At 47.5% G+C, this 25,510-nt stretch overlaps 7 protein-coding genes across 7 annotated transcripts; 3 read left to right on the top strand and 4 right to left on the bottom strand.

The window, feature by feature from the left end:
• Nucleotides 1–4,182: 4,182 nt before the first annotated feature.
• On the bottom strand, nt 4,183–5,016 carry DFL_002596 (uncharacterized protein; the record flags this gene model as incomplete). Its single annotated transcript, XM_067631404.1, has 3 exons — nt 4,183–4,433; nt 4,534–4,603; nt 4,912–5,016. 3 exons carry the CDS (start codon nt 5,014–5,016, stop codon nt 4,183–4,185), a joined length of 426 nt encoding a protein of 141 aa, XP_067493953.1.
• Nucleotides 5,017–6,341: 1,325 nt separating this feature from the next.
• On the bottom strand, nt 6,342–7,191 carry DFL_002595 (uncharacterized protein; the record flags this gene model as incomplete). Its single annotated transcript, XM_067631403.1, has 5 exons — nt 6,342–6,473; nt 6,564–6,612; nt 6,674–6,898; nt 7,106–7,116; nt 7,189–7,191. The coding sequence occupies 5 exons, from the start codon at nt 7,189–7,191 to the stop codon at nt 6,342–6,344; spliced, it is 420 nt and encodes a 139-aa protein (XP_067493952.1).
• A 30-nt stretch (nt 7,192–7,221) lies between these two features.
• DFL_002594 (uncharacterized protein) lies at nt 7,222–7,671 on the bottom strand (the record flags this gene model as incomplete). Its single annotated transcript, XM_067631402.1, has 2 exons — nt 7,222–7,229; nt 7,386–7,671. The coding sequence occupies 2 exons, from the start codon at nt 7,669–7,671 to the stop codon at nt 7,222–7,224; spliced, it is 294 nt and encodes a 97-aa protein (XP_067493951.1).
• A 1,039-nt stretch (nt 7,672–8,710) lies between these two features.
• DFL_002593 (uncharacterized protein) lies at nt 8,711–10,610 on the top strand (the record flags this gene model as incomplete). Its single annotated transcript, XM_067631401.1, has 3 exons — nt 8,711–8,827; nt 8,899–9,059; nt 9,134–10,610. The coding sequence occupies 3 exons, from the start codon at nt 8,711–8,713 to the stop codon at nt 10,608–10,610; spliced, it is 1,755 nt and encodes a 584-aa protein (XP_067493950.1).
• Nucleotides 10,611–11,256: 646 nt separating this feature from the next.
• DFL_002592 (uncharacterized protein) lies at nt 11,257–12,061 on the top strand (the record flags this gene model as incomplete). The annotated part of the gene is made up of 2 exons (XM_067631400.1): nt 11,257–11,379; nt 11,480–12,061. 2 exons carry the CDS (start codon nt 11,257–11,259, stop codon nt 12,059–12,061), a joined length of 705 nt encoding a protein of 234 aa, XP_067493949.1.
• A 413-nt stretch (nt 12,062–12,474) lies between these two features.
• Nucleotides 12,475–14,095, bottom strand: DFL_002591 (uncharacterized protein; the record flags this gene model as incomplete). The annotated part of the gene is made up of 2 exons (XM_067631399.1): nt 12,475–14,002; nt 14,061–14,095. 2 exons carry the CDS (start codon nt 14,093–14,095, stop codon nt 12,475–12,477), a joined length of 1,563 nt encoding a protein of 520 aa, XP_067493948.1.
• A 6,722-nt stretch (nt 14,096–20,817) lies between these two features.
• DFL_002590 (uncharacterized protein) lies at nt 20,818–22,128 on the top strand (the record flags this gene model as incomplete). Its single annotated transcript, XM_067631398.1, has 4 exons — nt 20,818–21,417; nt 21,515–21,727; nt 21,797–21,940; nt 22,015–22,128. The coding sequence occupies 4 exons, from the start codon at nt 20,818–20,820 to the stop codon at nt 22,126–22,128; spliced, it is 1,071 nt and encodes a 356-aa protein (XP_067493947.1).
• Between the last annotated feature and the right edge of the window lie 3,382 nt (nt 22,129–25,510).

Below are 25,510 nucleotides of genomic sequence, written 5' to 3'. Positions count from 1 at the left end.
ATTGGTGGTGATGGTGGTGGTGATGTTGATATAGACGACTTTGGTTACGAATGACCTGAACGAGCGATAAAGAAGAGCTGAAGTGGCTAAAAGAACAAAAAACGATATCAAAAGAAAAAAGATGCAAGGAAGCTGGAGGAGGAGGGGATATATGTAAAGGCCGCGCGCGGGAAGGGAGGCGATGCAGGCAAGACGTCCCACCCCCTTCTCCAATATTGGCCTTAACGTCTTGACTAATATAACCTATCGACCTTTAAATGAGGTAGGTGGACGAAGAAGAAAATACATTCCATTCAAGAAAAAAAAAAAAAAAAAAAAAAAAAAAAATCTCAGGCTGCATGTTCGGGGAAAGCTTGGCCCTTAATTCAGGAGAACCCTACCCGGTCCGCTGCTGCTTTGCTTCACATCGAACTTACTTGGAGTACCTGCTGCACGGGTCCCCCAAATTGATCATTGGTCGTTTGGCTGCCTCTCTCCCCTCGATCCGTGTCGTTGGATACATATGTGGGACCCACCAATACCACTACACGGTACCTAATAGCGATGGCTGGCAGATTTCCGGCAAGGGATTATTAGAATGTCGATGGCAATATCAAATGTTCGAGAGTCAATCCGTCCCGTCCCATCCCATCCCATCCCATTCCCTTTCCCCTTCTTCTCCCGGGCCTAGGTCTCACCACAGATAAATGCTGCGTAACAACATGATAATCACTTGGGTCGATATTTTTCTCTTGCTCCAAATCTGAACATGCATTGCCAAAAGTCCAGACTAAAGAACCGGATATGGGACCGGTCTATCTGCATGTATGCCTAGGTAAATATATATTTATAAATATATCTACGGTCGTACATACACACGGCCATCGTCCTGTCGGTCACAAGCTTTTGTCACTTGTCTCTCCTGCAATTCTTTTTCCTTCGCAAAACTCACAAGCTTAAAGGGGGTGGAGGAGAACGAACCCGACGGATGGTCCTTGTCCGTTTGAACAGCTCGATATCAACAGAATCCACCTTCGAGCTAAACCCAGCTTTCATGTCTTATCCCGTTTCTAAAACACTCCATTCCAGAGGGGGTGAATGATCCTTCTAGAGGGCTATCGAATCTCGGCGCGCTTGCGCGTGGGACCCGACTCATGGTGGGTTCTTCTTCTTCTCCCTTCATCTCGTTTCCCTTTTGCAAATATAGTAGACACGCACCCGCCAAAAAGGAAATTTGAGACTTCTTTCTTTTTTGTTTCTTTCGGTACGGGAAATCGATGAACAAAGAGGCTGTGAAAAAGTTAGTCTTCGTTTCCTAATTTATCTCACGTTTTTTGATTATTGCGGACGGGATATAGCCCGACGAATGAAACCGCATGGACGCATCTGCTAGGTTTCTAATTTATTATTCCGTCTACGGGTCTCTGTTATTGAACGTCAAGAAAAATCTTATATCACCTAATGCACTCTCCATAAAAATCACAAGAATTCAATCTAGCCAGAAAAAAAAAGAACACCCCTTTGAGATACTTATTTGTAGAACAGAGCTCCTTCTCTCTTCGTCTCAAAAAACAAATTTGTGCTCAACGTCTCCATGAAAGTGCCCGCCCCCGTTAAACCGGTAGCATGATGATTAAGGGGTACACGAGAGCTGGCAAGCTAAGCAACAAGGGCAAAAAAAAATTAAAAATTCCCCAAAAGAGGTGTTTCCCCAATCAAAAAAAGAGTTTCATTTCAAATTTCGGCACAAGTTCGACGACAGCCTTTTTTAACTTTCGACTGGGGAAAGAAGGGCTAAACCGCTGTTGTCAGTATTGCCCGTCCCGAAACCAAACTAGATCTTTCGAGTCTTTGTTGCAAAAAACCTATGGTAAAAAGGCGAGCTATCCCGTTGACTAGTTTGGATTCCCTGGGAGGGCTTGCGCGGGAGCGGGAACTTTGGGCAGCTCCATTTCAGCTAACGCATGCAATTGGTTGCGGATCTGAACGAGTTTACCTTTCATGATATCAAAAAGAAACAAAATGGAGGAGAGAACGTATGGAGTACCGATTGGATATTTCGGGCTAATATCTCCTTAATAAACAGTCGGTTCCCGTTCCAGCTCCCGGAGCTTCCCTCGCAATGGATACTTAGGTAGCTGCTCTTGCAGGGGTAAGAAAGTTGGGAATGCGAAGGGGAAAACCAACGATGTGATATAAAAGCCGTTCTCCATCCGCTGCAGGCTCGCTATCGACCGGACGGATATCGACAGCCCAGAACACTCACTTCACGTCCACCGGCGGCTGGCACCCGAATCATCCTGCAAGGTTCGCAAGCCGGCCTTGTTCCAATCCACCGTTCCTCAGCTCCTCGTAAAATTTAAAAACTTACGTACATCCATATACAGTCACAAGACAAATAGAAAATAAGAAAAGTTCCTGATATAAAATGGTGCCAACCGTTCCAACAATCAACCAGGGTTAACCGTTCCAACGATTTCCACCCATCAAAAAGAACTGCCGTTCCCATACGGAGGGTGCCCTGCGCTGCAATCGAAATCACACTTTCATAGGCGAGCTGCAAGCTGCAACAGAATCCTTTCGTTGGGTTTTTCCGATAATCAAGATTCCAATCACATCGCTCCGGGCGATATGTACCTGCGGTTTCCCCTTGCTCGTCCATTTGCATTCCCACACCCCCTTTCTCTCTTGTCTCGAACCAAGGACCTTTCCCTTAATCACAGAATCCATCAGCCACCCCTTGCCATCTTGACTTACAGCCACATGACAGATGTGTGGCAGGCCGGCCATTTTAAGCTTTTGTGCAGTCAGCAAACGTCTATTCGCTCCATTAAAAAATATATAAAAAAAATAAAAAAGTTGACGTCGTACAAAGCAATAGGTAAGTAATGCCGGTGCAGGAAAAAGTAAAATATCTACCCGATCATTAGCCTCGAATCCTGCTGCTTTATGATATGCAAGGTGGTTTACCCTCCGTACCTGACCTGAAACTATAAATCGGACGGCTGCGTACCTTTAACTTGCGTTTTTACCGCCACCCCCCTCCCTTCGATACTAATACAATTAATTCGTAATAATGTTAGATATGTTGGATTCCCGTTTGCCGTACGGCCATCTCAAGAATTGATATTCGAATTCGGAAGCATACGAACACATCATCATGACGAGAACCCGCAAATTCATTGCAAACACTGCGCTGGCATGAAGCAAGACGCTAGGACGAGAAACAGTACAGACTCGGAGCTGAAACCGGAGGAAAGCCTTCTCCGATAGCCAGAGATCGAAAAATATTTAAATAGAATTCAATGCGGTCTGCACGTCGATATTCTTCGGGACTATCAAAAACCTTAGTTGGTTTCGATCCGCGAACGGACCAATTAACCACCCTGGAGCTCGCAGCTACGTAAATTAAAACCAACCTGCCCGCTCAAGGTACTTTACGTTTATAGGCCGTAAAAGTGAAGAAGCGGAGCCCGGCACCGGGAGCTATGTCCCTAGCCCGGCTGCATATCCTTCTGCAGCCTTTTATGCGTATCTACGGCGATAGCGCCAGTCAATCGATCCATGGCAAGGAATTGACAATCGTTAAACTTTTTGAGGAAGAGGATTAATGCGCAAAAGCCACACCAACCAAAAAATTTCCAACGTTTATACAGAAATCTTGTTTTTGTCTTTTATTTTATTTCTCCTTCTCTAGGACGTCTGTAGTACAAATATCCATAGCAAAAGCAAAATCAAAAAGCCCCTCAGAATGCCACACGCATGCAATAAGACAAAAGGAAAGAACCCGCTACCCGTTGAAAACTAAAAAGCTAGAAAAGGAGCTGCTGCCAAAGCATGGGGGTCCCGCTATTCAAGGAAAGGAGAAAAACAAAACATGGTTGTAGTAATGTTGGAGCAGTGGTAGAGACCATCGTAGAAGCACTCGCAGAGGAAAGTCCTAGAGTCAGAAACGACTAGAGAGAAATCCTAGTTGAGGCCGCTAAGTGGAGTTAACGGTTGGCTTTGGAAGTTCGAGGAAAATTCATAGTTCCATAATTTCGAAAATGGAGCAGGGTATCCGTTTTGCGAGGCGTCGAGTTAAAAGTCCACGTTTATTCGGAAGGACAAAGTCAATGGCGTTTTTTCAGTCGAGTTGAAAGGAAAGGCTCTGATAGCAAGAGATTCAAAAAACAAAGAAGAAAAATAAAGACAGTCTCAAATTCAAGAAGAAGTGGCACCGCCCTTCTTCTTCTTTTCGACCTTGAGCAACAAAGCTCTGTTGATGTGAGGCAGGACACCACCGTTTGCAATGGTAGCTCGGATAAGGGTGTCGAGTTCTTCGTCTCCACGGATAGCCAGCTGCAAGTGACGAGGGGTGATACGCTTGACCTTCAAGTCTTTGGCAGCATTACCAGCGAGTTCGAGAACTTCGGCTGTAAGGTACTCCAGAACGGCGGTGACGTAAACGGCGGCTACGATGTAGCAAAAGTCGGGGTCAGTACGGCATCAATGGCGTGCATGGTTGCTAACGTGTTCGAGGTTCGATGAAGCCCGTCAGGAGGATCTTCTTACCTTTAGCTCCAACCCTCATACGACCCTGGGTGTCTCTCTTGAGGAAACGCTTGACACGACCGCATGGGAACTATAAGAAACACGAGTGAGTATTAGGATCCAGTCCTCCCAAGCAACAATAGAAACAGAAACGGATCCTTCGCGTGATAATGGTCGCACGTCGGAGAGGAGGCAAAAGCAAGAGCCGCCTGTCAAACGGAAGTAGAGTGTGGGGAAGCCTCATGGTGTTGCGTGGCAGTTATGTGATTGGTGGGACCCAGTCGCATGGCCATGCGAGCAAGCAGGCCAACAAGCAGGATCAAAAAAATGTGTCTACGGTGAACAACCAGAGGAATGGGAAAAAGAAAGGAATTGTAGTTTGCAACTAGAATACCGTACCTGCAGACCAGCTCGTTGCGAATGCGAGATTTGTGTCTTGTGGACGCCATCACCACCGGCCTTTCCGCCAGACTTTCCACCCATGGACTTCCCTTTGCCGGTCATTTTTGTGGTTGGATGGATATTGGATCGGAATCAGGTTAGGATCAAGACGGACGGTCGTTAAGGATAGTCGTGAGGGGTTCTATCTGGACATTGATCAAAGTCACAATGTTAGCAACAGTCCCGCCCGTGCATTTGTCGGGAAGCCGAGGCGATGGAAGCTAGATCAAGGACTCGACTCGGGTCACAGCCCGAAAATTTTGGTGGTTGACTTTTTTTCTTGACAGGCTTATTCGAAGACATGCTAAAAACAAACATCAAAAAAAAGATATCCTGCCGTGGCATATCGCCAACGTCCAAAGCCATCCAAAAGCCGAACCTCGAAAAAAAAAATTTGCAAAAAAAAAATGCAAAAAAATTTCGATAACGTTGTCGCTGGAGATGCTACGGAAATCGAATTACCTGAGAAGACGAGAGCGACAAATTTTAGGTCGTTTCGTGCTATTCGCGGGTGGGAACAGGTTGATATCGACAGACGTCAGTGGCGACTAGATGGTGGGAGAGGTGGGTTGGTTGGAGGAAGGAGAAGGTTGAGTTGAGTTGCAGCGAGCGAAGGGGGAAAACTTGGAGGTTGGTTTGTGCTGGCTGGCTTTTTTTGGGCTGCCGGTCGCTTTGTTGTTGTTCACAGCAGCCCTTCATGTTCAATCACCGCCCATTCATGACTCGATTCGCCTTTCGCTACCACTCCTTTCTCCCTCCTGCGAACAAATACCCCAAGTTGTACGAAGTACGGCAGCAGATATCATCTTAGACGCGCCTACGACCTCAGCCGGTTGACCCTCGGCTTTGCACAGTAAAGCTTTTCTCGAAGAATCAACAGTTGGACCCTACGTCACATGTGGTCAGACCCGATATCTTTTTTTTTGTAGGTATTTTTTCAAGACGCAATCCTTTTCCCTTGGCCAGCTTTGCCTCCCCGGTAATATGCGGCCGATACACCGCGGGCTCATTCTCGGGGGACTCTTTCTCGCTGCCACGGATATCCGGGTGAGTGGTGAATCTAGGAAGAAGAAAAATAATATCTGTATGCGTATTATCATGTATCCATAGACCTTAGAGACAAAAGGAACGGCAGCACGTAGAAATGCATCTCATCCGAAAAGACAAAAAGGGACCTCTCGGGATGAAAGATCTTTCTCATTTAAACGTGCTTCACAGAAAGGACAATGGTCGCGAACAGAAAAATAAGACGGAACAAAGTGTCGACGAGGTTTGCTAGGTAATCCCAACCATCCAATTAGCCGCATCGACAGCAAGGTATAGAGGATTCTCGTTCCCAGGGAGCGGTATGGTGAGGGTCGGTGGTCTCGGACCCCAAGATGATCCATCTACTTCCTATTAACCTTGTCTAGAAGGGCCTCGGTGGAGACTTCAGCGTAGTCGGTACCCTGAATATCGGCACCGATACCGTTGAAAGCGCGCCTCAGGGCGTCTTTAGAAGAAGAGTAAACCATCTTGCTCTGTAAGAGTTAAATGGTTAGCAGTCCATTTTATGCTTTCTCAAGTTTCTAAGATATAAAAAAAAAGGGAAAAACTCTTCGGTTTCATACTCTGATTGGGGCGTTGTCAGGGGACCAGGAGATGAAGACAATCTTGTTTCTACGGACGTAATCAGTACTCAAAGCCACGTCCAGGGTCATTGATGCCATGTATTCCATACCTCTCGCCCTCACCTTCGGCGAGCTTGTATGCGAAATCGTAGACAGCCCATCGACAGTCGTTCTCTGGAAGATCTCCCAAGAACTTGTCGTATTCGGTTTCGGTGGAGGATTTGTCGACGACAATTGACGACTTGGTGTCGTTCAGCTTGTAGATGATGTACCGGGAGGTTTTTCTAAGCTTGAGTTCCTCGAAAGTTGATATGCAGTCGGAAGCGACAGTAACGCTAGAGAGTGGTCGAACGAACGACCAGTCAGTGACATGAGCTATAACGAGGTCCCCATATCGGATCCGGTAGAAGCAGCTCGAATGATCGAAGATTTGAAGAGTTTTCAGGTCTCGTCATTATATCGCTTTAAAGATGTCTATTTTGTTTGTTCCGATCCTGGAAGGTACCAAGGTGGGGTTGCACAGGTCGTGAATTCAAACTCACCCTGAACGAGACTACATATCAACAGCACTGTCATTAGTAACGCGTCGAGACGAAACATTGTCGGAGAGAGGTCACTGCAATACCATTTTTGATGGATTTTGGTGGAGAAATTCGGTCTATTGAGCTAATGACGAAGTTGGTGGTAAGCTGAGGGTGGTTCAATGAGGGGCAGTTAGTTGTCGTCGTCGTTGTCAAACAGTAGGTAGCCGGCAGCTGGCGACCCCTCAACAAAACGACGGTAACAGCTGGTATTTATGCTACTCTGAAGAGACAAGCGTACCTGAACGAAGCCAAAGATGAAGTTTGATCCTACGGACACGGGTCTGCGGGCTTTTTTTTTTTTTGTCGAGGATGATGGGGTGTTTAAAGGGGGTTTGGACAGAAAGGTCGAGCTGGTCGAACGACTGGAAAATGTGGTGTAAAACTTTGGCGTGGGCTGGCAAGCAGCTTTTCCCTGCTCGGATATCGTTCGATGTGTTTTCCTGGGTGGCCCCACCTAAACTACCGCTTGCTGTTACTGCCGTCTCCTCGAACACATACTTAACATCCTTACCTACTACATACATCACATCCCTGAGGGCTGGTAGGGAGACTGCTAAGAAGGTACCTGGTAGGTATTCCCTCGTATGGAGTGGTGGAATTTTAGGATGATGCATACGGTTTGTCGTACCGAAGAGCTGCCTGCTCGTGCATGGTATCTCTGCAATAGCTATCTCTCCCTCGCTGCACTGCTAGCTCAGCCGCTTTCAGCCCATCTTACACATCTCAGATGATGTTGCTACTCTCTTCGGTTCAAGTATGGAGGTCAGAGGCAAGAAGTACCTGGGTACATGGAGATACAATTAAGTATCGACAACCCATGGGATTGGTGACAGGAGCATCTCATCACTCGACTTAGTGCCTACGGCATGTCATGTAGCGCCCCGAGCCGCGATTTCGGGTCAGAAGCCGGCATCAGAATCCAGTAATCAGGTTTATATTAGTACTCCTTATATATCTGGGTACCTATCGAAGCTGCGAATAGTATGACATCGATATATCATACTTCATACATCCGCATGTAGACATAACACAGCACATGTATGGCGTGAGCCAGCCAGCCACCAAGGCTTCTGTGATATCTATCAATTCTGTAAGGGTACTTTCATCCTTCATTCTATCCTTTGAAACGACTATCAGTCTCATCGAATACAGATTTTGTCTGTAGCTGTTAGTCTTGTACAGAACCCTATGAATGAATACATGTCCACCAATAGAGCTCACGGAAGCGCCATTACCGCGGTTTCTCCACGATAGGAAATTCCAGATAAGCAAACACCTCGCAACCAACCACACCCACAACACATTTTCCCGCCACTATCAAAATTTTTTCTTTTGATTCTGCGACATTCCACGAACAGACCGAGCTATCGAAATTCTCTCCACAAAATCTTCCACCCACCCTCTCTTTCTTCTCCCTCATCTTTATCCCTTCCTCTTCCCCCAGATACCCTTGCGTGTTTACGTGCAACCCTTACAAAATAGCATCTTTTGCTAGCTTTGTTTTCCGTCATTTTTGAGGATCGTACGTAATTAATTTTCTTTCTTTCTGTTTCGTCATTCACCATGCATCGGGCTATTGCATCGACCGCGCGGTCTTCCTTGAGATCCGGTTCTGTAGGAAGGCTTCGTCCACTTACTGCTATCCAGCCTAGTTTGCAGCAGAAGAGATATGCACATAAGGTATGTACTCATACTCAATTGCCTTTGTGATCACCCCACTTCGAAAGACTAATTCGATGCGGTCACTGTAGGAATTGAAATTCGGAATCGAGGGTCGGGCTTCGCTGCTCGAGGGTGTGGAGACTTTGGCAAAGGCTGTTGCGGTCACATTAGGACCTAAGGGACGAAATGTCCTGATAGAGAGCCCTTACGGCAGCCCAAAGATCACCAAGGATGGTGTTACCGTGGCCAAGTAAGTTTTTTTTTTTCGTATTATTCATAAATATTCGATCCTAAAATCATATACTAAACCCCATACTTCCACAGGGCTATCACATTGAAAGATCCTTTCGCAAACCTCGGTGCTCGTCTGCTCCAAGATGTTGCCAGCAAGACCAATGAGATTGCTGGTGACGGTACCACTACCGCCACTGTCCTTGCCCGCTACATCTTCACCGAAACCGCCAAGAACGTTGCATCTGGATGCAACCCACTGGACTTGAGGAGAGGAACCCAGGCCGCCGTCGAGGCTGCCATCAAGTACATCCAGGAGAACAAGAGGGAAATCACCACCTCCGCCGAAATCGCCCAGGTTGCCACTATCTCTGCTAATGGCGACCAGCACGTCGGAAAGTTGATTGCCAGTGCTATGGAGAAGGTCGGAAAGGAGGGTGTCATCACCGTCAAGGAGGGAAAGACCATCGAGGATGAGCTCGAGGTTACTGAGGGTATGAAGTTCGACCGAGGATATATCTCGCCATACTTCATGACCGACGCCAAGTCCCAGAAGGTCGAATTCGAAAAGCCTCTCATCCTTCTCTCCGAGAAGAAGATCTCTGCTGTCCAGGACATTATCCCAGCCCTTGAAATCTCTACTCAGCAGCGACGACCACTTGTCATCATCGCCGAGGACATTGATGGCGAGGCCTTGGCTGTCTGCATTCTCAACAAGCTCCGTGGCCAACTCCAGGTCGCTGCCGTCAAGGCCCCTGGATTCGGTGACAACCGAAAGAACATCCTCGGTGATATTGCCGTCTTGACCAACGGTATCGTCTTCACTGACGAGCTCGACATCAAGCTCGACAAGCTTACCCCGGACATGCTCGGATCTACCGGCAGCATCACCATCACCAAAGAGGACACCATCATCTTGAACGGAGAGGGTTCTGCTGATGCTATTGCTCAGAGAAGCGAGCAGATCCGTGGTGTTATTGCTGATGCCGCCACCTCCGAGTACGAGAAGGAGAAGCTCCAGGAGCGTCTCGCTAAGTTGCAGGGTGGTGTTGCCATCATCAAGGTTGGTGGCTCCAGCGAGGTTGAGGTCGGCGAGAAGAAGGATCGTGTCGTCGATGCTTTGAACGCCACCCGTGCCGCTGTTGAGGAGGGTATCGTTCCCGGTGGTGGTACCGCTCTCCTCAAGTCTATTGCCATCCTTAGCGAACTTAAGGGTGGTAACCCAGATCAGACTCTTGGTATCAACATTGTCAAGTCTGCTATCACCCGCCCTGCTAGGACGATCGTTGAGAACGCTGGCGAGGAAGGTAGCGTTGTCGTTGCTAACGTCATGGCCGACCCTAACTTCAACAACGGTTACGATGCCGCTAAGGGAGAGTATACCGATATGATTGCTGCCGGTATCATCGACCCCTTCAAGGTTGTCCGAACCGGTCTTGTTGACGCCTCTGGTGTTGCTTCCCTTCTCGCCACCTCTGAGGTCGCTATTGTCGACGCTCCAGAAGAGAAGGCACCACCGGCTGGTGGTATGGGAGGCGGTATGGGCGGTATGGGCGGTGGCATGTTCTAAAGGACTAAATCATCTTTTTGAGCGTACAACCCCTAGCAGTCCATCCTCCCAGTCATTTAGCATATGAACAGACACATGGTAAATATTTCCTTATGGCCTGTATATTTTTGGACGTCTATATTCATGGAGTTTAACGAGCCTCCCTCGCCACTCCCCCACCCCTGCTACCTTCTACGCCCTGTGAATATTTACTTTTTTCCCTTACAAAAATGAAAGATAACTCTGCTGTATGGAAATATCTCCACTCTTCATTCAGCCTTTTCTCTCTTTTTTCCCCTTTCTTTTCGCTTTCACTCTGGTGTCTCTTTGAACCTGGCGCAAAAGATAGATGTATTTACTTCACACCTCCACAAAAGTTCGATTCCTCATGTATTATAATTTACTCCTCTATAATGAAGTAGATACATTGATAACAGAGCCTAATGGTGTATATACTCTCAACTAAAATGACTCTTCTTCAATCAATCCTGCCTTGTAATCGAAGTCGAGTTTTGGATATGAATATGAACTGTAATGTTGGATAAACACCCAAGCTGCGTTGCATTCAACGAGCATCAGCGACACCAAAAGCTCCCAAGCTCCAACATCCAACCTCACCCCGCCATCGTCCTCCATCACGACATCATCCCATCAACCACCGCCCACCATGGCCACCAAACTCACCGAAATCGACTTCGCGAAGTCAGTTCTGATTACTCTCTCCTCCAAACCCGTCACAATAGCTGCAGACCATGTTGAAGATCTCAAAAGGCTACCTCCAAGGGCTTTGGTAAGTGCTTCACCCCCCACGTCATCGTCGCCATCGCCCTCATCATCCACCCAACCCTCTTTCAAAGAACGGTGAGAGCTAACACACATACTTAACGCAGTTCACTCTCCCAAAACTCCCTACTACAATGTCCAAACCTCGCGATCCCTCACAACTAGCCTCTGCGACCGTCCACCTCAAAACCCTACGCCCCCCACAATTCATCAACGAAACTCTAGAATCCCATCCACTCTCTTCAACAATACAATCCCTAAAATCCCTAGTCGAATCCAAAACCGGCGCTCCGTCAGATAAACTCCGGTTAATGCTCAAAGGCAAAATCTTGGGCGATTCGAAGACTTTAAGTGAGATTACAGAGGACGGTGGCGAGGTTACGATCAGTGTTATGGTTACGGGAGGGTATACCGTTCCTACCAGTACTCCTGCTGGGCCGTCGTCGGAGGCCGAAGCTACATTATCGGATACGGCGGTTGTAGCTGTAGCTGCTGAGAAAGTTGAGACGGCGGAGGAGGTGGTCAAGATGGATGTTGACAATGAGGTTGGGGATGTAGTTAAGGTTTTGGAAGGAGATGAGTTTTGGGCTGACTTGGAGGTGTTTTTGAGGCAGAGGGTTGGGAAGGAGGAGGTCGCAAAGGAGGTTTCGGGGATATTTAGACAGGCTTGGGGGAATAGATCGCGATAATTAATGCAGATGGGAGTTATTTGTGTACCGTAATAATAATATTACTACCAGTATCGATAGTATATTCAATTAATATCGGTCGTCAATGCATCGGGGTATTCTAGCTAATGTACAAATTCGTTTTTTTGCCATGAAGTAGAAATGACCAGCCTCGATTTGAGGCTAGGAAACTACAGCGGATGGTTGCTAAATACTTCACCGGCTTCATAAACCAGTCTTTTCCGAGCCCTCGTCCGGGCCCGAGACAAAGTGAGTCCTCCGCCGGATATATATAAGTTAAAATACCCGTCGGTGGTACCTATGATATACTCAAGCATATATCAAGTATAAGCAACCAAGCTATAGTGTGCTAGAAAATCTCATTGAGTCAATGGATAAGCAGGCGGGTATCCAACGCTGGACCTTCAAAAGAATCAGCGCCTGTCCCTATCACCACGTCTGTCCCTGTCCCTGTGATCTCGGTGGTTCCTCCGATGCCCGTCGGACCTAAACGCCGATGATTTCCCGCTCCGTCTCTCATCTTTTCGTTTTCTTTCGTCTTGGAGAACCTCCTTCGCCTTCTCCCTCGTATCAATCACTACTAACTCTTCTTCGTTCTTCCTCTTCCAAGTCAGATCCTTGCCCAGTCTATCCTTCTCAAACGTTAGTTTATGCGACATCCAACCACCGTCGGTATCATCTTCCTCCTGCCCCTCGGCATTCTCATGCCAATTACACGATTTACAATTTGGTATAAAATGTAAATCACACGTATTCTGTTCATCGGCATCTGGATCAATACCACCGCTCTCGGCTTTGGCATCGTTGTCCAAATCCATTGCATCGATGGCGCCTTCCTCCTCCTCCTCTGGTGCATTCTTCGAAGCTTCAACAAGCTTTGACTTAAATTTAGACATCGCCTCGAGGAGGCTGTTCTCATACGCAGCGTCGACATTGTTGGCGCCACGTTTCCGCTTGCGTGCCGGTACCGATGTAGGTGGCAGCATGGACGCCTGAAGAGCGAGGAGGGAGGTCTGCTTTTGCTTAGGCTTTTCTTCAGGAGGTGGGGTCGCACGTCGTTTTAGGGATGCTCGGACTGCTTCGATCTTTTCTTTTGTTGTATCGAGTTCGTTTTTCTCGGGCGACGGGGATCGAGCGGGGGATGGTGAACGCTTCTTGTCCTTTTTAGACTTGCCCTTCAACACTATCGTTTCTGGTGCTGGCTCCGGCTCCGGGTCTTCTTCTGGTTCTCCCGTTTTTGGCTTCACCGTTGGCAGCTCTTCAACATCCAGTAGCTTCGAGGTAAACCTAGGATCGAATTTCTTCTTCGCGATAACGGGCATCGGTTCCTCATCCTCCCCATCCACAAATGATAGCATCTGCTTCCCCTTCGGCTTCTTCTTCTTCACCACCTTTTTCTCCTCCTTCCCTGCCGTTGAAACTTTGGTCTCCCTCTTCTTCATGTCTTCAAACGGATTGACCAGTATCTCACACCCTAGAATCTTGGGTGGATACATAGGCCTCTCGCTACCCTCCACTTCCTCTAGCTCCAATTGCCCCATCTTCATCACATTATATAACGTATCCCCCACCACCCGTCCAAACATCGTATTCTTCCCCGTCAATTCCGGTGTCTCTCCCAGTGTAAAAAAGAACTGCGATCCATTGTCGTCCTTCCGTCCACTATTCGCCATCCCTACTAAACCTCGACGATTGAACCGTAACCGGGAATTAAACTCGTCTGCGAAGAGTCCTCCATCGTAGATTGCCTCACCGCCATGGCCGGTTCCTGTGGGATCTCCACCTTGGATGATGAACCCGGGGACTAGTCGGTGGAATATTGTGCCAACGTAGTAATCGTCTAAACAAAGTTGAAGAAAGTTTCGGCAGGCGAGAGGGCATTCTTTCGTCCATAGTTCGATTTGGATGTCGCCGGAGGAGGTTTTGAGAAGGATCTTGCCACTGGGGTCGAGGTTAGCTACGTTCACGCGTTTGAAGATATGGGAAATGATGGACATACGTAGGCTGAGGTTCGATGTTATAACTTGACGCCATGGTTGACTTTGACGGCAAGCCCCGCCGGATAGATTAATTGTGACCTTGTGTGTGTGCTGTCGATTCGCCGTGTCTTCGGGTACAATGTTCGACGATGATTTTCGGCTGGGTCTAAATGCAATGAGGATTGTCGCGAGATGATGTCGTTGGATTGTCTCGTGTCGCACCTGATGGCGATGCGTTGCGCAGTCTTGGCGCCAGACAACTTTGGCAACGGGTGTATTTCCTCTTTAGGAAATACAACATATTGACCTCAGGGCAACACATTTATCGCAACACCACAACACCATTGATTGAAGGTGTTGTGTTGGTATCAATAGGATGAGATGGATGGATTTGGCATTTGGCAACGGGGCTAGATTTGATATCTTGCAATGAGATTAGAGTTAAGCGGTGATGATATCATTGACGGGATGTAATTATTTTTGGTGTGTTATATTGGATTTCTAGATTCTATGACGGGATCGAATATCCTGCGACATGACCATATCTCTGCTTTGTAGAATCTCGATATATCAATCCGCAAGCATAATATTGCGGTGCCCTAAGCCATAATCCCAATCTTTCATCTTCATCTTCACCTCCCCATTCATCAACTCCACCTTCTCCCTTTCCTCAACTTCGTGTTCTCCCTTTCATCAAGTTCTCCTCCCATTCATCGAGCTCTCCTCCTCCCATTTCATCAAATTCTCCTCCTCTTGATTCATTATGTACATTCTCCTCCTTCTTCCGTTTCGTCACCTTCATCCCCTATTCCGTCTATTCCCTACCAATTGAGCAAATAAATTTTGAGCCTAACAGGTCAAGCACAGAAACGTCTACAACAGCACTCCCCTCTGCTGCTTCGGCAGCTTGGCCTCTCGAAAAGGAGACCACCAACACAGATCCAACCCAATACCGACGAGATAGGTTCATATGTCACCTGAAATGGGTCTGGTGGACGCCCCACTTTTTTGTCTCCAATAGGAAAAAAGTAAACTATCACGACGTTTACGTTTATCGGGGGCAGCATGCCGATCAGCTGGCCCCAGGCCTTGATAAAAGGGATTGGACACGGTGGGTAAACCAGAGGAAACAAGCCCGTCCAGTCCTGCCATCAAGGTGGAACCAAAAGGGTCGCCAGCAGCTTTCGCTGCTCCTTCAGCCTGGGTTAATCAGATTACTGGCGTCTCGGACGCTGACCAGTCGGCCCGGGGTACCCTTTCTACCGATGTGCCTACCACCGGCTTACAGGCTAAGCCGCAAACCGTTGCTCCGGCTGGAGCTACCTAGCAAGCAGCACCAGCTGTCGTAGCTTCGGGGAGCGCTAAACCAACGCCAGTGGCATTGGCTCCCCCTCTGCACATGGGGTACAGCCCGTTGCTGTAAGTAAGCAATTCTTTCAAAGCTCTTCATAGATTTTGCGATGGACCTGGCTAACATACTTTCTGGTATAGACTACCGTAGCTTCGGCCAAGGCCCTAGTGCAGCTGGTGCCGCCCGCTCCCTAACAAGCCCCGGGTGGGGTGGTGCCCGCGGTTGCACTAATTGATTCGGGTCCAATGGACTTTGAATTGACAGGAGCACCGCATATGGTGCCATCCCAACTTCAGGGGGTATGGCTCCCAATCCCTCTCCCCGGCCCCACACGCGACAATTCGGCGGGATCCAACCCAGATACCCGAAGTCGCAAACTCCCTAGAACAGTGGGCCCTGTCGACGACCGGGGGAAACCAGCGCGTCACACATTCGATAATGCTGGAAGAAGCATCGGTGCTACGGGAAGACTGGAATACCGTAGTACACCACGTCTACCGGCCGTTTGGATACATCTGACTCTATTTCCCAGACATCGATGAGGCAGTCGGATTCCAAACGGACGAGAAGACGTGGGAAGATGCGCCCAGATATGAGGGGGGTGATGTCATCATGGGTCGGATGTGTGACGCTCCGCTGGCGAGATGCTGCGAATCCCGTCTCGCTCCTGGTAGGTACTGCGATTGGGCTCCTAGGCCTAATAGTACCCGGGATTGGGGCGAAGGCGCGTTAATAGTTCCCCGTTTTGCAGTCGCCAGCTTTCCGTGGCCACTGTGGGTAGATGGGGCTGGTGAGGGTGAGCTGGCCCAACATTCCTACCTGCAAAACGGGGATGGTTCATAGGCGTAAACGTTGTCCAAGATAGGAGACAAAAGATGGGGCGTCTACCTATTGATGGTCTCTAGCGTCCCAGCAGGCACCTCATAATGTGCCCTTCGGGTAAGAGAATTACCAACCTTCTACCCCTTCTTTCTTACAACGAATAGGTACTAATTTTAAACATCTCAACATAGGGTAGTGAGAGGTGCGGGATGCCTCGAGAGGCTGGGCCGTCGAGGTGGTGGATTAAACACGTATATGTAAGATTCCGGTTGAAAAATATTTGATGAGCTTAAACTAACAGCTGTTACAACTATAGATCCACCATCTATTGCCATTTATTTACCATCAACTGCCATTTATCATCACTAGCGTTCGCGTTCTTTGCTTTCTTGCTTTCTTGTTTTTCTGCGTTTCCTTTTTACCATCTATCTCTGCCATCTATCTCTACTTGGCGTTTGCATTATTTGCATTATTAGGTTTTTTTTTTTTATATATATTTATTTATTGATGCCGTCGTCCCAACCTCTCAATAGTAGTCGCCGTGATTCCATGACATATAACCTGAACACTTGCATTCGGCGTACAGTTTTCTCCGTCACTAAAGCCCCAGCATATATCACACAACTAGTCATCACTTTGAGTAAGAGTAACAGCTGTCATAACCAACCCCGTGGACATGTATGGTCCATAATACAGCCCACGAATGTTTCCTCAGCTCGCTTCCCCATACCCCAAACTCTCAAGATATTCCATAAAAAGTATCAATCCAACAACAACAAAAAAATCCCACAACCCCCATTCCCCCTCGTACTTTCTCCGAGAAAAAGCTGGGTTTATGCAAGAAGAAAATTATTATTCCAACCTTGCGAGAAAATAAACCATGTTCCACGTCCATATTTCTCGTCCCAAGATCCTTTTGTCTCGTCTGCTCTCCAGTATCTGCAAGGTTTGCACGTGTTGTCAATTGCTACCTAATCGAGGCAGCCATTTGCTTCTTTCCATTACCTTGAGCTTCTCATGCATTTGTTAATGTCGATTCAACCGTAAGCGGACATGTGGGTGTGCGTGGGGGGGAGGGCAGGAAGTCGGTGGGCCTTTGATGCTGGAATAATTTGAATTAGACCTAAGAGCTCGAGTGTGCAGTACCACCACGAAATCGCCCATCTTCTCCACGATTTCTCAAAAAACGACAACTAAGAAAAAGCAAAGAGATCGACGAAGCATCGATTCTAGATGCGACACGTTGAGCTAACGGCGATGTGGGTACCTGAGGAATTCAAGCTAACTGTTGAGAGTTTAGCTAGATGCGTAGCCCTTTCCGTCTACTACGAATCGAACGTTTGCCTATTCGTTTTTTTTCTCTCTCCACAGTTTAGATCCCGCTATGTCAACGTACGTCCTCCTCCTGAGGAGTAGCGGTTAGAAGCAGCCATGTCGAAATATCCCTCAAAAGAAGAAGATGTAGTGAGATTATACGATCTCGAAAAGGGGGGGGTAGGTGCTCTCTTCGATCAGTGCCTCGACACATGGACGGCATATTCCCACAGCAAGGAATGCATGGCCCTGGAGTTCCTAGAAATCTTGTCAAAACTTGGGGGAATCTATGGAAATATTTGAAATGACAGGCGTATGAAGATTTACCTTCGTAATTTGTTAGTGAGAAAACTTCCCAATACGTATTTATTTGCTAACCTTGAAACCGAATGACTGTCCATGTCAGGTACGTATACCATGTTCGGATTTCGCTTCACAATGGGCATCGATGGCTATTCTGTTTTCGATGGAAATCTCCCCGTTCTGTCCTACCCCCATATTTAAAGTGTGGGATGGTTTCTAGAGAAGGAAGTGGGGGAATCCGTTATGTTTCCTTCTTTCTGCGTTTTGGGCTTTGAAGATGTTGTTGCAGGTCGGACGTCGGCTGACCGGTTGTCTGGTGAGCGAAGCTAAGCACCCGTACCTTCCGCCGTCGTTTTGGAAAGACAGCCCGCTAATGCATCTTTGCTTCGCCTTCACGACACCCCAAAACCGAGGAGAAATGCAGCGCGAACTCCTCAATGGACATATAATGGCGAACCACGTCATTGGGAACAAGTCCAATTATCGTCCCTTTCTCACAATTTTAGGCCCCATTCTCTTAACTTTGTGCACATTATAATCACGTACATGGTTTATATGCGTCGTCACACCGCTTTCACATCTGGGGAACATAAAAACCCGGAAGATTGATCACGAGGACTTATTTGCTACCTGTTTCGATATTCTTGCTGCGGTTTCGTGGTCCCAATTGATCGGGTTTCTTTTTGGTACCACGAGAGAGTCGTCTTTGTTACCTCTGGGGAAGAGCACGTTGCACACGGTCTCCACGATGGCTGGCTCGTCGTTGGCCGGGGGGTTTTCGAGACCTTGGGAAATCATCGAGTTGTCGTCCTGGTCTGTTTCACGACATGATCGATTTCTACTCCCCCGGCTAATCGCAATTTGCAGGATCTAGGCACAATATGTATATCAATCGAAATGGTTTCGATCCAGAAGTTTCCTGACGATATATTTTCAGATCCTGGATCGTTCAATGGATCCTGGAAAAGGCAATTGGCTTTTCAAAGTTAAAAAGCAAATGATTGTTACCCTGTAGATGTTCAGGCCTAAGAAAATTTGGAAATTTTTTTTCTCTTTCCATTCAAACTTATTCATGCACGAAGTTGCTATTCCTTTCCCCCCAAGATGCATGGCGTCTCCTCAACTCTTATGGGGGGCACCCGAAATCTGCAACGTTTGCTCAACAAGATTCCAAGCGAACTGGTAATCCAATGGTAGGCCACATTTTCTGGGTACCCTAGGATACCCAAGTCGACGCTATCACACAGTAACCCGTTATGCATATGCGGCACTGCGCGCCACGTTCATAGAATTTATGGTCCTATTGAAGGTTTTACTTTTTCTGATCTTGGTATACGAGATTGAATAGGATACTACAGGCGGCCGGGGTATTCCCTCTTTCTTTCTTTTTTTTTTCTATTGAAATTCATCACGGGCTTTGTAAATCTAATGACTGTCCGTAGGTTGTAGACGAAATTCCTTTTCGGCGAGACGACGCAAGGGAGAAGTCTCGGTTGGGGGCAGGATGGAGGTTGGATCAAGGTTAACCAGTTACATACCAGCAAGTTTCATGAAAGGTCTGGGCTATCAGGTGAGGTTCTGGATCGTGTCCACAACTCAGCCTGAGATTCGAGACAACGTTAACAAGGGGGGTGCTCACCGAATCTCCTCGACGGATATTTTACGAATGAAAGGGGCGGTGTAGCTATAAAAGGACAGATTCCCATCCTTTGGTCGGGTCTGGGCGATAAAGGAATATTATCGTGAGCATAAGATCTTAAGAGACACAAGACTCTTGTCCAATCTTGTTCTTCTGGGGTATTCCCAAGCTCGAAACACCACAGGCCCACATTTTTGCGAATCCAACCGTGAGCCATTCGCTATCACATTGTCTTCCTTCGGACATCTCCCAACGGATTCGGGAGACGTGGATTTTGCTTGTTCTTGAAGCTGTTCGAGTAGATAGCAACTTCTATTCTGTCTTCCTTTAAGGCCCCCAAACCGGACGCACGTATCTTAGCTGCGATTTTTCTAAAATAACCGTATCTGTTTGATATTTTTCGTCACTTCTCGAATCATCGATTGAGCCCACTTTAAGGTTGTTACCCCTTAAGGACAACGACAGTGGGGATTGGCCAAGGTTTTAAAGCCAAGCAGACAAGCCAGACATTCCTAAAGCCGGTTCGTCGGTCTGTAGACTAGGCCCAGATTTATATCCGGGGACAAAATCCACGGCCCAAAAGGTCCGCAGATCTGTAAGCTATACCCACTTCTTTCCGGCGACTTTTGGTCTTCCTAGGGTATATAGACAAGACCGGTTCTCCCGATTCGACGAAGGACCTGTGAAGCTAAATGTTGTCCATGTCCTACTAGCGTATTCGCAAAATTCCTCGATTTCGGACTTCCCTATAACAGTCGTTGTCTCTCAGTAAGTGAGAATTAGCAAGAAGCGGAGAACCTTGTTTGCCTTAATTGTAATTACTACTTGCCCCAATACAGTCCCCCCCAAACGTAGCATGTCGGAAGGCCTGCACATTCACAACTTATGTTTCAAAAATAAAACGAAGAATATCAGGCTGACAGTTTGCCAATCGGTTGGCTTCGTAGGCTTCGACTTCCTCCTTACTACTTTAGCCAGGTTACTGTCGTAGTCGTCCAGTAGCTTTCGATTCTGTATAGCTTTTCGATATTCCAAGGTCCCTTTCATGCATTACAAGGAAGGTAGACCCGACGTTAGACCATCTGTTCAGCGGCCGCCCTAATTGCGATATCGCCCTCCATATATCATATCGATCCATCAGTATATCTTTCTCTAGATAGTCATTCGTTCGTTCGTTCTTCGAGGATAGTTGAGCGTCGGCTTTTGAACAAAAAAAAAACACAACAGGATTTGACTGGGTGCGAGTGCTTTGGAAGGTTCAACCTCGAGGAGAATACTTCAGACACAAAATTATTATTTGGAACGTTCAAATCGATTGAAACTTACCCCAAGAAAAACACCATCAACAATGGCTTCCGTATCCAGCAACGTCCTCACAGTCCCGGATTTCGATCGACCCATCCGTATCTTGAATCAAGATCCTTCCCGACCCCCCTCTTCACAGTCTCTTCGTAGGTCGATGTCTGAGGAGAGTCTCAACAAGATCACTATTCCTATCTCGAGAGAAGTTCCATATTTCGTCGGCAACATGCCGCCATCACCGGCAAAGACTCCAACTAACAGGTCCTCCGAAAACCTGCAGTTGGACACAACTGCTATGCCCTCCCCGGCAGACCGAATCATGCCTCTCCATGATGTCAATGTCTCGATTACGAACCTCCACCAGACAGTTGTCACCAACAGGGAGGATGACTCGCCAATTGCTAGCAAGAGTGAAGTTAATGACTACATTCAACAAACGGCCGATATCCTCTCCGAGACCGTCAAGGAGTTCCAAGAAATTTCGAAGCTTGACATCTGCGAGAAGAGCACTGTCGAACAGCTCGTTGCGGCCAATCTTCGCCTTCTTCGAACCTTGAAGGACAGGCATGCCGCCTTGGACAAGGTCGAGCACGAGGTTCGAACCGAGCGCCGCTCTGCCGGTCCATATACCAGCATCAATCGTTCGGTAAGTTTGGGTTTCCATCTTAACCACCCGACCCCATGTAAACGTGGAATTGCTGTAGATTTTCAAGCGTGAGTGTGGGGCTAATGCAATTGGGTAGATTTACTTCGACACACCTGGTGAAACTCCTCCACACGCCTCTCGTATCACTTTCAAGGACTCCGTTCGTCGCAACAGTGATGAGATGGACGGAATGAGCATGATTTCGATGGATTGGACAGATAGGAAGGAGGAAAGGTTGAAAGAATTGCAAAGACGTCTCAAAACCGCCAATCGTGCTTGGAGTGCTGAGCAGAATAACTATCTTGAAGAAGTATGTCTCATCTCCGTAAATCCGTAGTACCGTGTTAGTTGGTAGGAACCAGGCTAACACTCTATGCAGCTCGAACAACTCCAAGAAGAGAAGAGGAAGCACAAGAAGAAGCTTAAGAACGAGCAACGTCAGATTGGCAAGATGGTCAAGATGGAGCGATCTCTGTCCATGTCCAATGAGAGGGAGCGAAGGGTTTCTACCAGCCGGGAAAGAGTAAGTCGTGATTGTTACCAAATATCTGGTCTGTATGTCTATTAGAGCAAATATTGACATATGGATCCTACTAGGCCTCGTCTGCCGACACCAAGCGCCGTCTCTCACTTGGGTTTAGCCCAAAGCCAATGACACGCACGGGCTCCTCCAGTGGCTTCCTCGACCGTATCTTCCGCTCCGGAAAATAAGCATATCGAGATCCCGTCATGGCACCCACCATTGGCCTTGCCGAATTTTACACCTCACGACTTTACGACATTAAAAGTTTCAGCGTCATATTGCATTTTTCTGGTTCAAAAGTGCTTCAGTGTTTATTTCCGTTTTCCGAGTTTCCTTGGTGCTTTTCCCTTTGCTCTTTGCACTTGACTCGTTAACAGCAAAAAGATACCACAACAGCGTTTAGCTTTAATTCCATAATGCTTCGTGTTTGAAATCGCTACTCAGTCTTTAGTTTTCCTCTTTTTTTTTCATTATTTTACTATTACAGGGTTTACTCTTATTCTATCAACTTCATGTTCAAACTTGCGCCCGAGCTTTCATCATGCACATATTCACTTTAACCACGATTGTGGATTATGATATTCTCCTGTGACGACAGACCTTTTGAAATCGGCTAGCTGCCAGGGTTGATACTTAGCCTGTTTACCTTTTTTCTTAGCCTAGCCTTTCGCTATGGTCGTAGTTAGTATTAGTATGAATGGACAATGCTCTTCATTACTTTCATCCACATTTGAGCGTTACCTAATAGACATCCATACACTTGTACGACGACTATGTACCGCGGATTAATCATGATCGTCCCCATGATCAGAGCCAACGTGGAACGTAGACGCCCTTGTCGGTACTGTGTTATCCGACTCCTCAGATGTTACAAAGGAGGTCGCTAACTCCATGAAAGTCAGCAATGTGTAGCACAACCACCCGGCGGGCCTGACTCCGGATGAGATAACCAATATCACGCCCCTCGATCGATGAACATCTCCGGACACACGGGCCGGACACCATCCTGATGAATCACCAAGCAGAGTACTGAGGGGTACATCTCCCCCACTGTACATGTATATGTTACACAAGCGAACGACCTGTCGCGAGTTTATTTGCTGGAACGAACCGGATGCCCCACCCCCTCGCGCGATATGATACCTTTAAAAGTTTTTGATCTCAGTCCCGTGGCCGTTGATACCTGTGCTTGGCGCATTTGCAGAGAGGGATATTTGATCCAATATCTACAATGCTTAGGATATGCTGTGTAACGACACCCGAGGAAGGCAGACGGCCAACCAAGCTTGCTTAAAGTCCTCATGTCATCACACCTTGCCCAAAGCTCAAGATAACAAAGCAGGAATACTGTGGGCACAATGTCATTATATGCACCTAACGAGAAGGGTCTACGTATGGGTTTGTGTGGGGTTGGTTTGGATCCGCCTGCTTGAAGCTTTTCGGCCTCAGAAGGGCTGCCGTTGGTGGGCTGTCCAGCACATCGAATTAGCAAGGAAAGTCGGTGAATAACTGAGTTGATGAATATAGTAAAGCGGGGACGAGATACGTTCTTGGTAACAGGGTTAAATTTACGAAACCTGCTAGCGGCAGCGGTACAGGAGAGGGTGGTGTTGACTTTTTGAAGAATTGAAGCCATCGCATCGAGTCTCCGATAGTACACATGGGGATCTTAGTCGAGCAGTCAAATGACGAGCCTAAGAAGCCTCGTAACTTTTCAATCGGCTTCTCTTCACACTCGCTAGCAGGTGGTAAGTGTAAAGTCGGTGTCGATTCTTGATGACGAAGGAGTACGGTTTGCGTATGAAGACATGATGGAATGATGTAGGATAGCTTCTTAAAGTACGTTTCATATATGCTTTCCTTGATAGGGAGTGTATTGCGATCCTCTGTTATCATTACGACAACCAGCCTCCTGGGAAATATTGTGACTCTGTGGCCCTTTGTTGGACTTTTTGTGTTGCCATCGCTCAACCCAATTCAGCTCCTGGTCTCGTGACGAAGCTCAAGCTGGTCTCAAGCTCCCCCAATACCAGTTCTTCCTTCGGAATTTCTATACCGATATCGCCTCGACACGAGCTACGCACCGCTATCTTCAGCATCCTTCTACCTTGTGAAACATCTTTTTCACGAGAAGAAACATCACGAACAGAACATATCGATCACATGTTTTTTAGGCTTTTGTGGCGGTCAGCAGGGCCGGATCCAAGCTTCCTTAGCCCCATGCATTGTCAACCCCAGCTGCCCAAACAAATACTGGGTTACGGGTCCGCATGCGATCGAATACGTATACAAGCTATAGAAGTCTCGAACTTGCACGAATACGAAGAGTGAAAAGGTTTCAAATCACAGTCACTAAGCATATGGATATCTCGGCATGTTTTTGAATGTGTTAATAATCCCAAAGATACGATATGAAGCTGGAGGTTTTCAAGCCACGGCCGGAAGCGCCAGAAATCTGGGACGAGTCGGCCACCTAACTAGGCCGAATTTGGAGCCGGCAGCGCGGGATGATAAGCAACCGCGGTCGTACGACCAGGGGCGAATCAGCCTTTTGTCCTTCCTGCCGAGAAGATTCTTCATGAAATCTATCAACAAGAGCATGGCAGTGATCGAATGCCGTTGGATAGCCGGCCGAGATCAAGCGACCGAGTATTAGGCATCCGCCAATATCGAGAATCGTGAGTTTGCACAGCTTCAATCTCGCCGAGTTGCGTACCTACTCTGTAAACATCCAAGAGTTTCTTGTGTGGTTTGATCTTAAATGACTGAAAGAGGGTGGGATAAAAAGTGGAAAGGTCGCTGCTGATGGTGGGGGTCTCCGCACAGATATCGGTTTTAATCCCAATCGTGGTGATCAAAAGATCGAGGTCCAATGAAAACGGAGATATTGGAGAGGAGTTGGGTAGGAATCATCCTTCGCTTTTGTTTGCTGTGCACCAGAACAGGACGATTTCAGGAGAATGAAATAAAGAAATGAATCCGATGCAAGGCCATTGCTTTTGAAAAGCGGGGATGCACGTCAGTATTTATTTCCAGCAACCCTTCGTTACTCCTGCGAGGGCTTCCCTAATAGCCGCTCGTTCCTTCCCTATCAAAAGACTGTTAGCGGCATGCCCTCCGCCCGATAACGTGGCACGACTGCTAGCTTGCCGGAGCTCGCATTAGCAACAAGAAGAGAGGGGTTTGTTTCTTCCTTTCGACTCCTCTTGCTTATCTGCCTGGTCGCCGTCTTTTCATGATCGCCGACCACTCTTTTCAATTGTTACGCATCATTTTCTCGAATGACCCAAGAATATTCCTGACAGTTTAACGCACGTAATCCCGACAGATATCCAGGTACAGTGAGGCTCTTGACAGGGCCTTGGCTCGGATCAGTACCAGGCACCGTTTCCTTCGCGGTTGCCTCTTAGTTTCAGAAAGCGGGTTCGCATCATTTACGAACGCCTTCAACTTGCGGAAGAGCTGAGGAGAAGCTCCCCCAATATCTCCAAATATCTAAATTTCTCAACCAAGCTTCGGAGTTTTTCGTGTTTGATTAAACCCGCAGTTCATTTAAAACCCATTTGTCAT

This window comes from Arthrobotrys flagrans (assembly GCF_004000055.1).
Source record: "Arthrobotrys flagrans strain CBS H-5679 chromosome Unknown unitig_3, whole genome shotgun sequence".
In the NCBI taxonomy this organism is placed as follows: domain Eukaryota; kingdom Fungi; phylum Ascomycota; class Orbiliomycetes; order Orbiliales; family Orbiliaceae; genus Arthrobotrys; species Arthrobotrys flagrans.
Note: the sequence above shows the minus strand (reverse complement) of the source record. Positions and strands in the feature narration are given on the sequence as shown.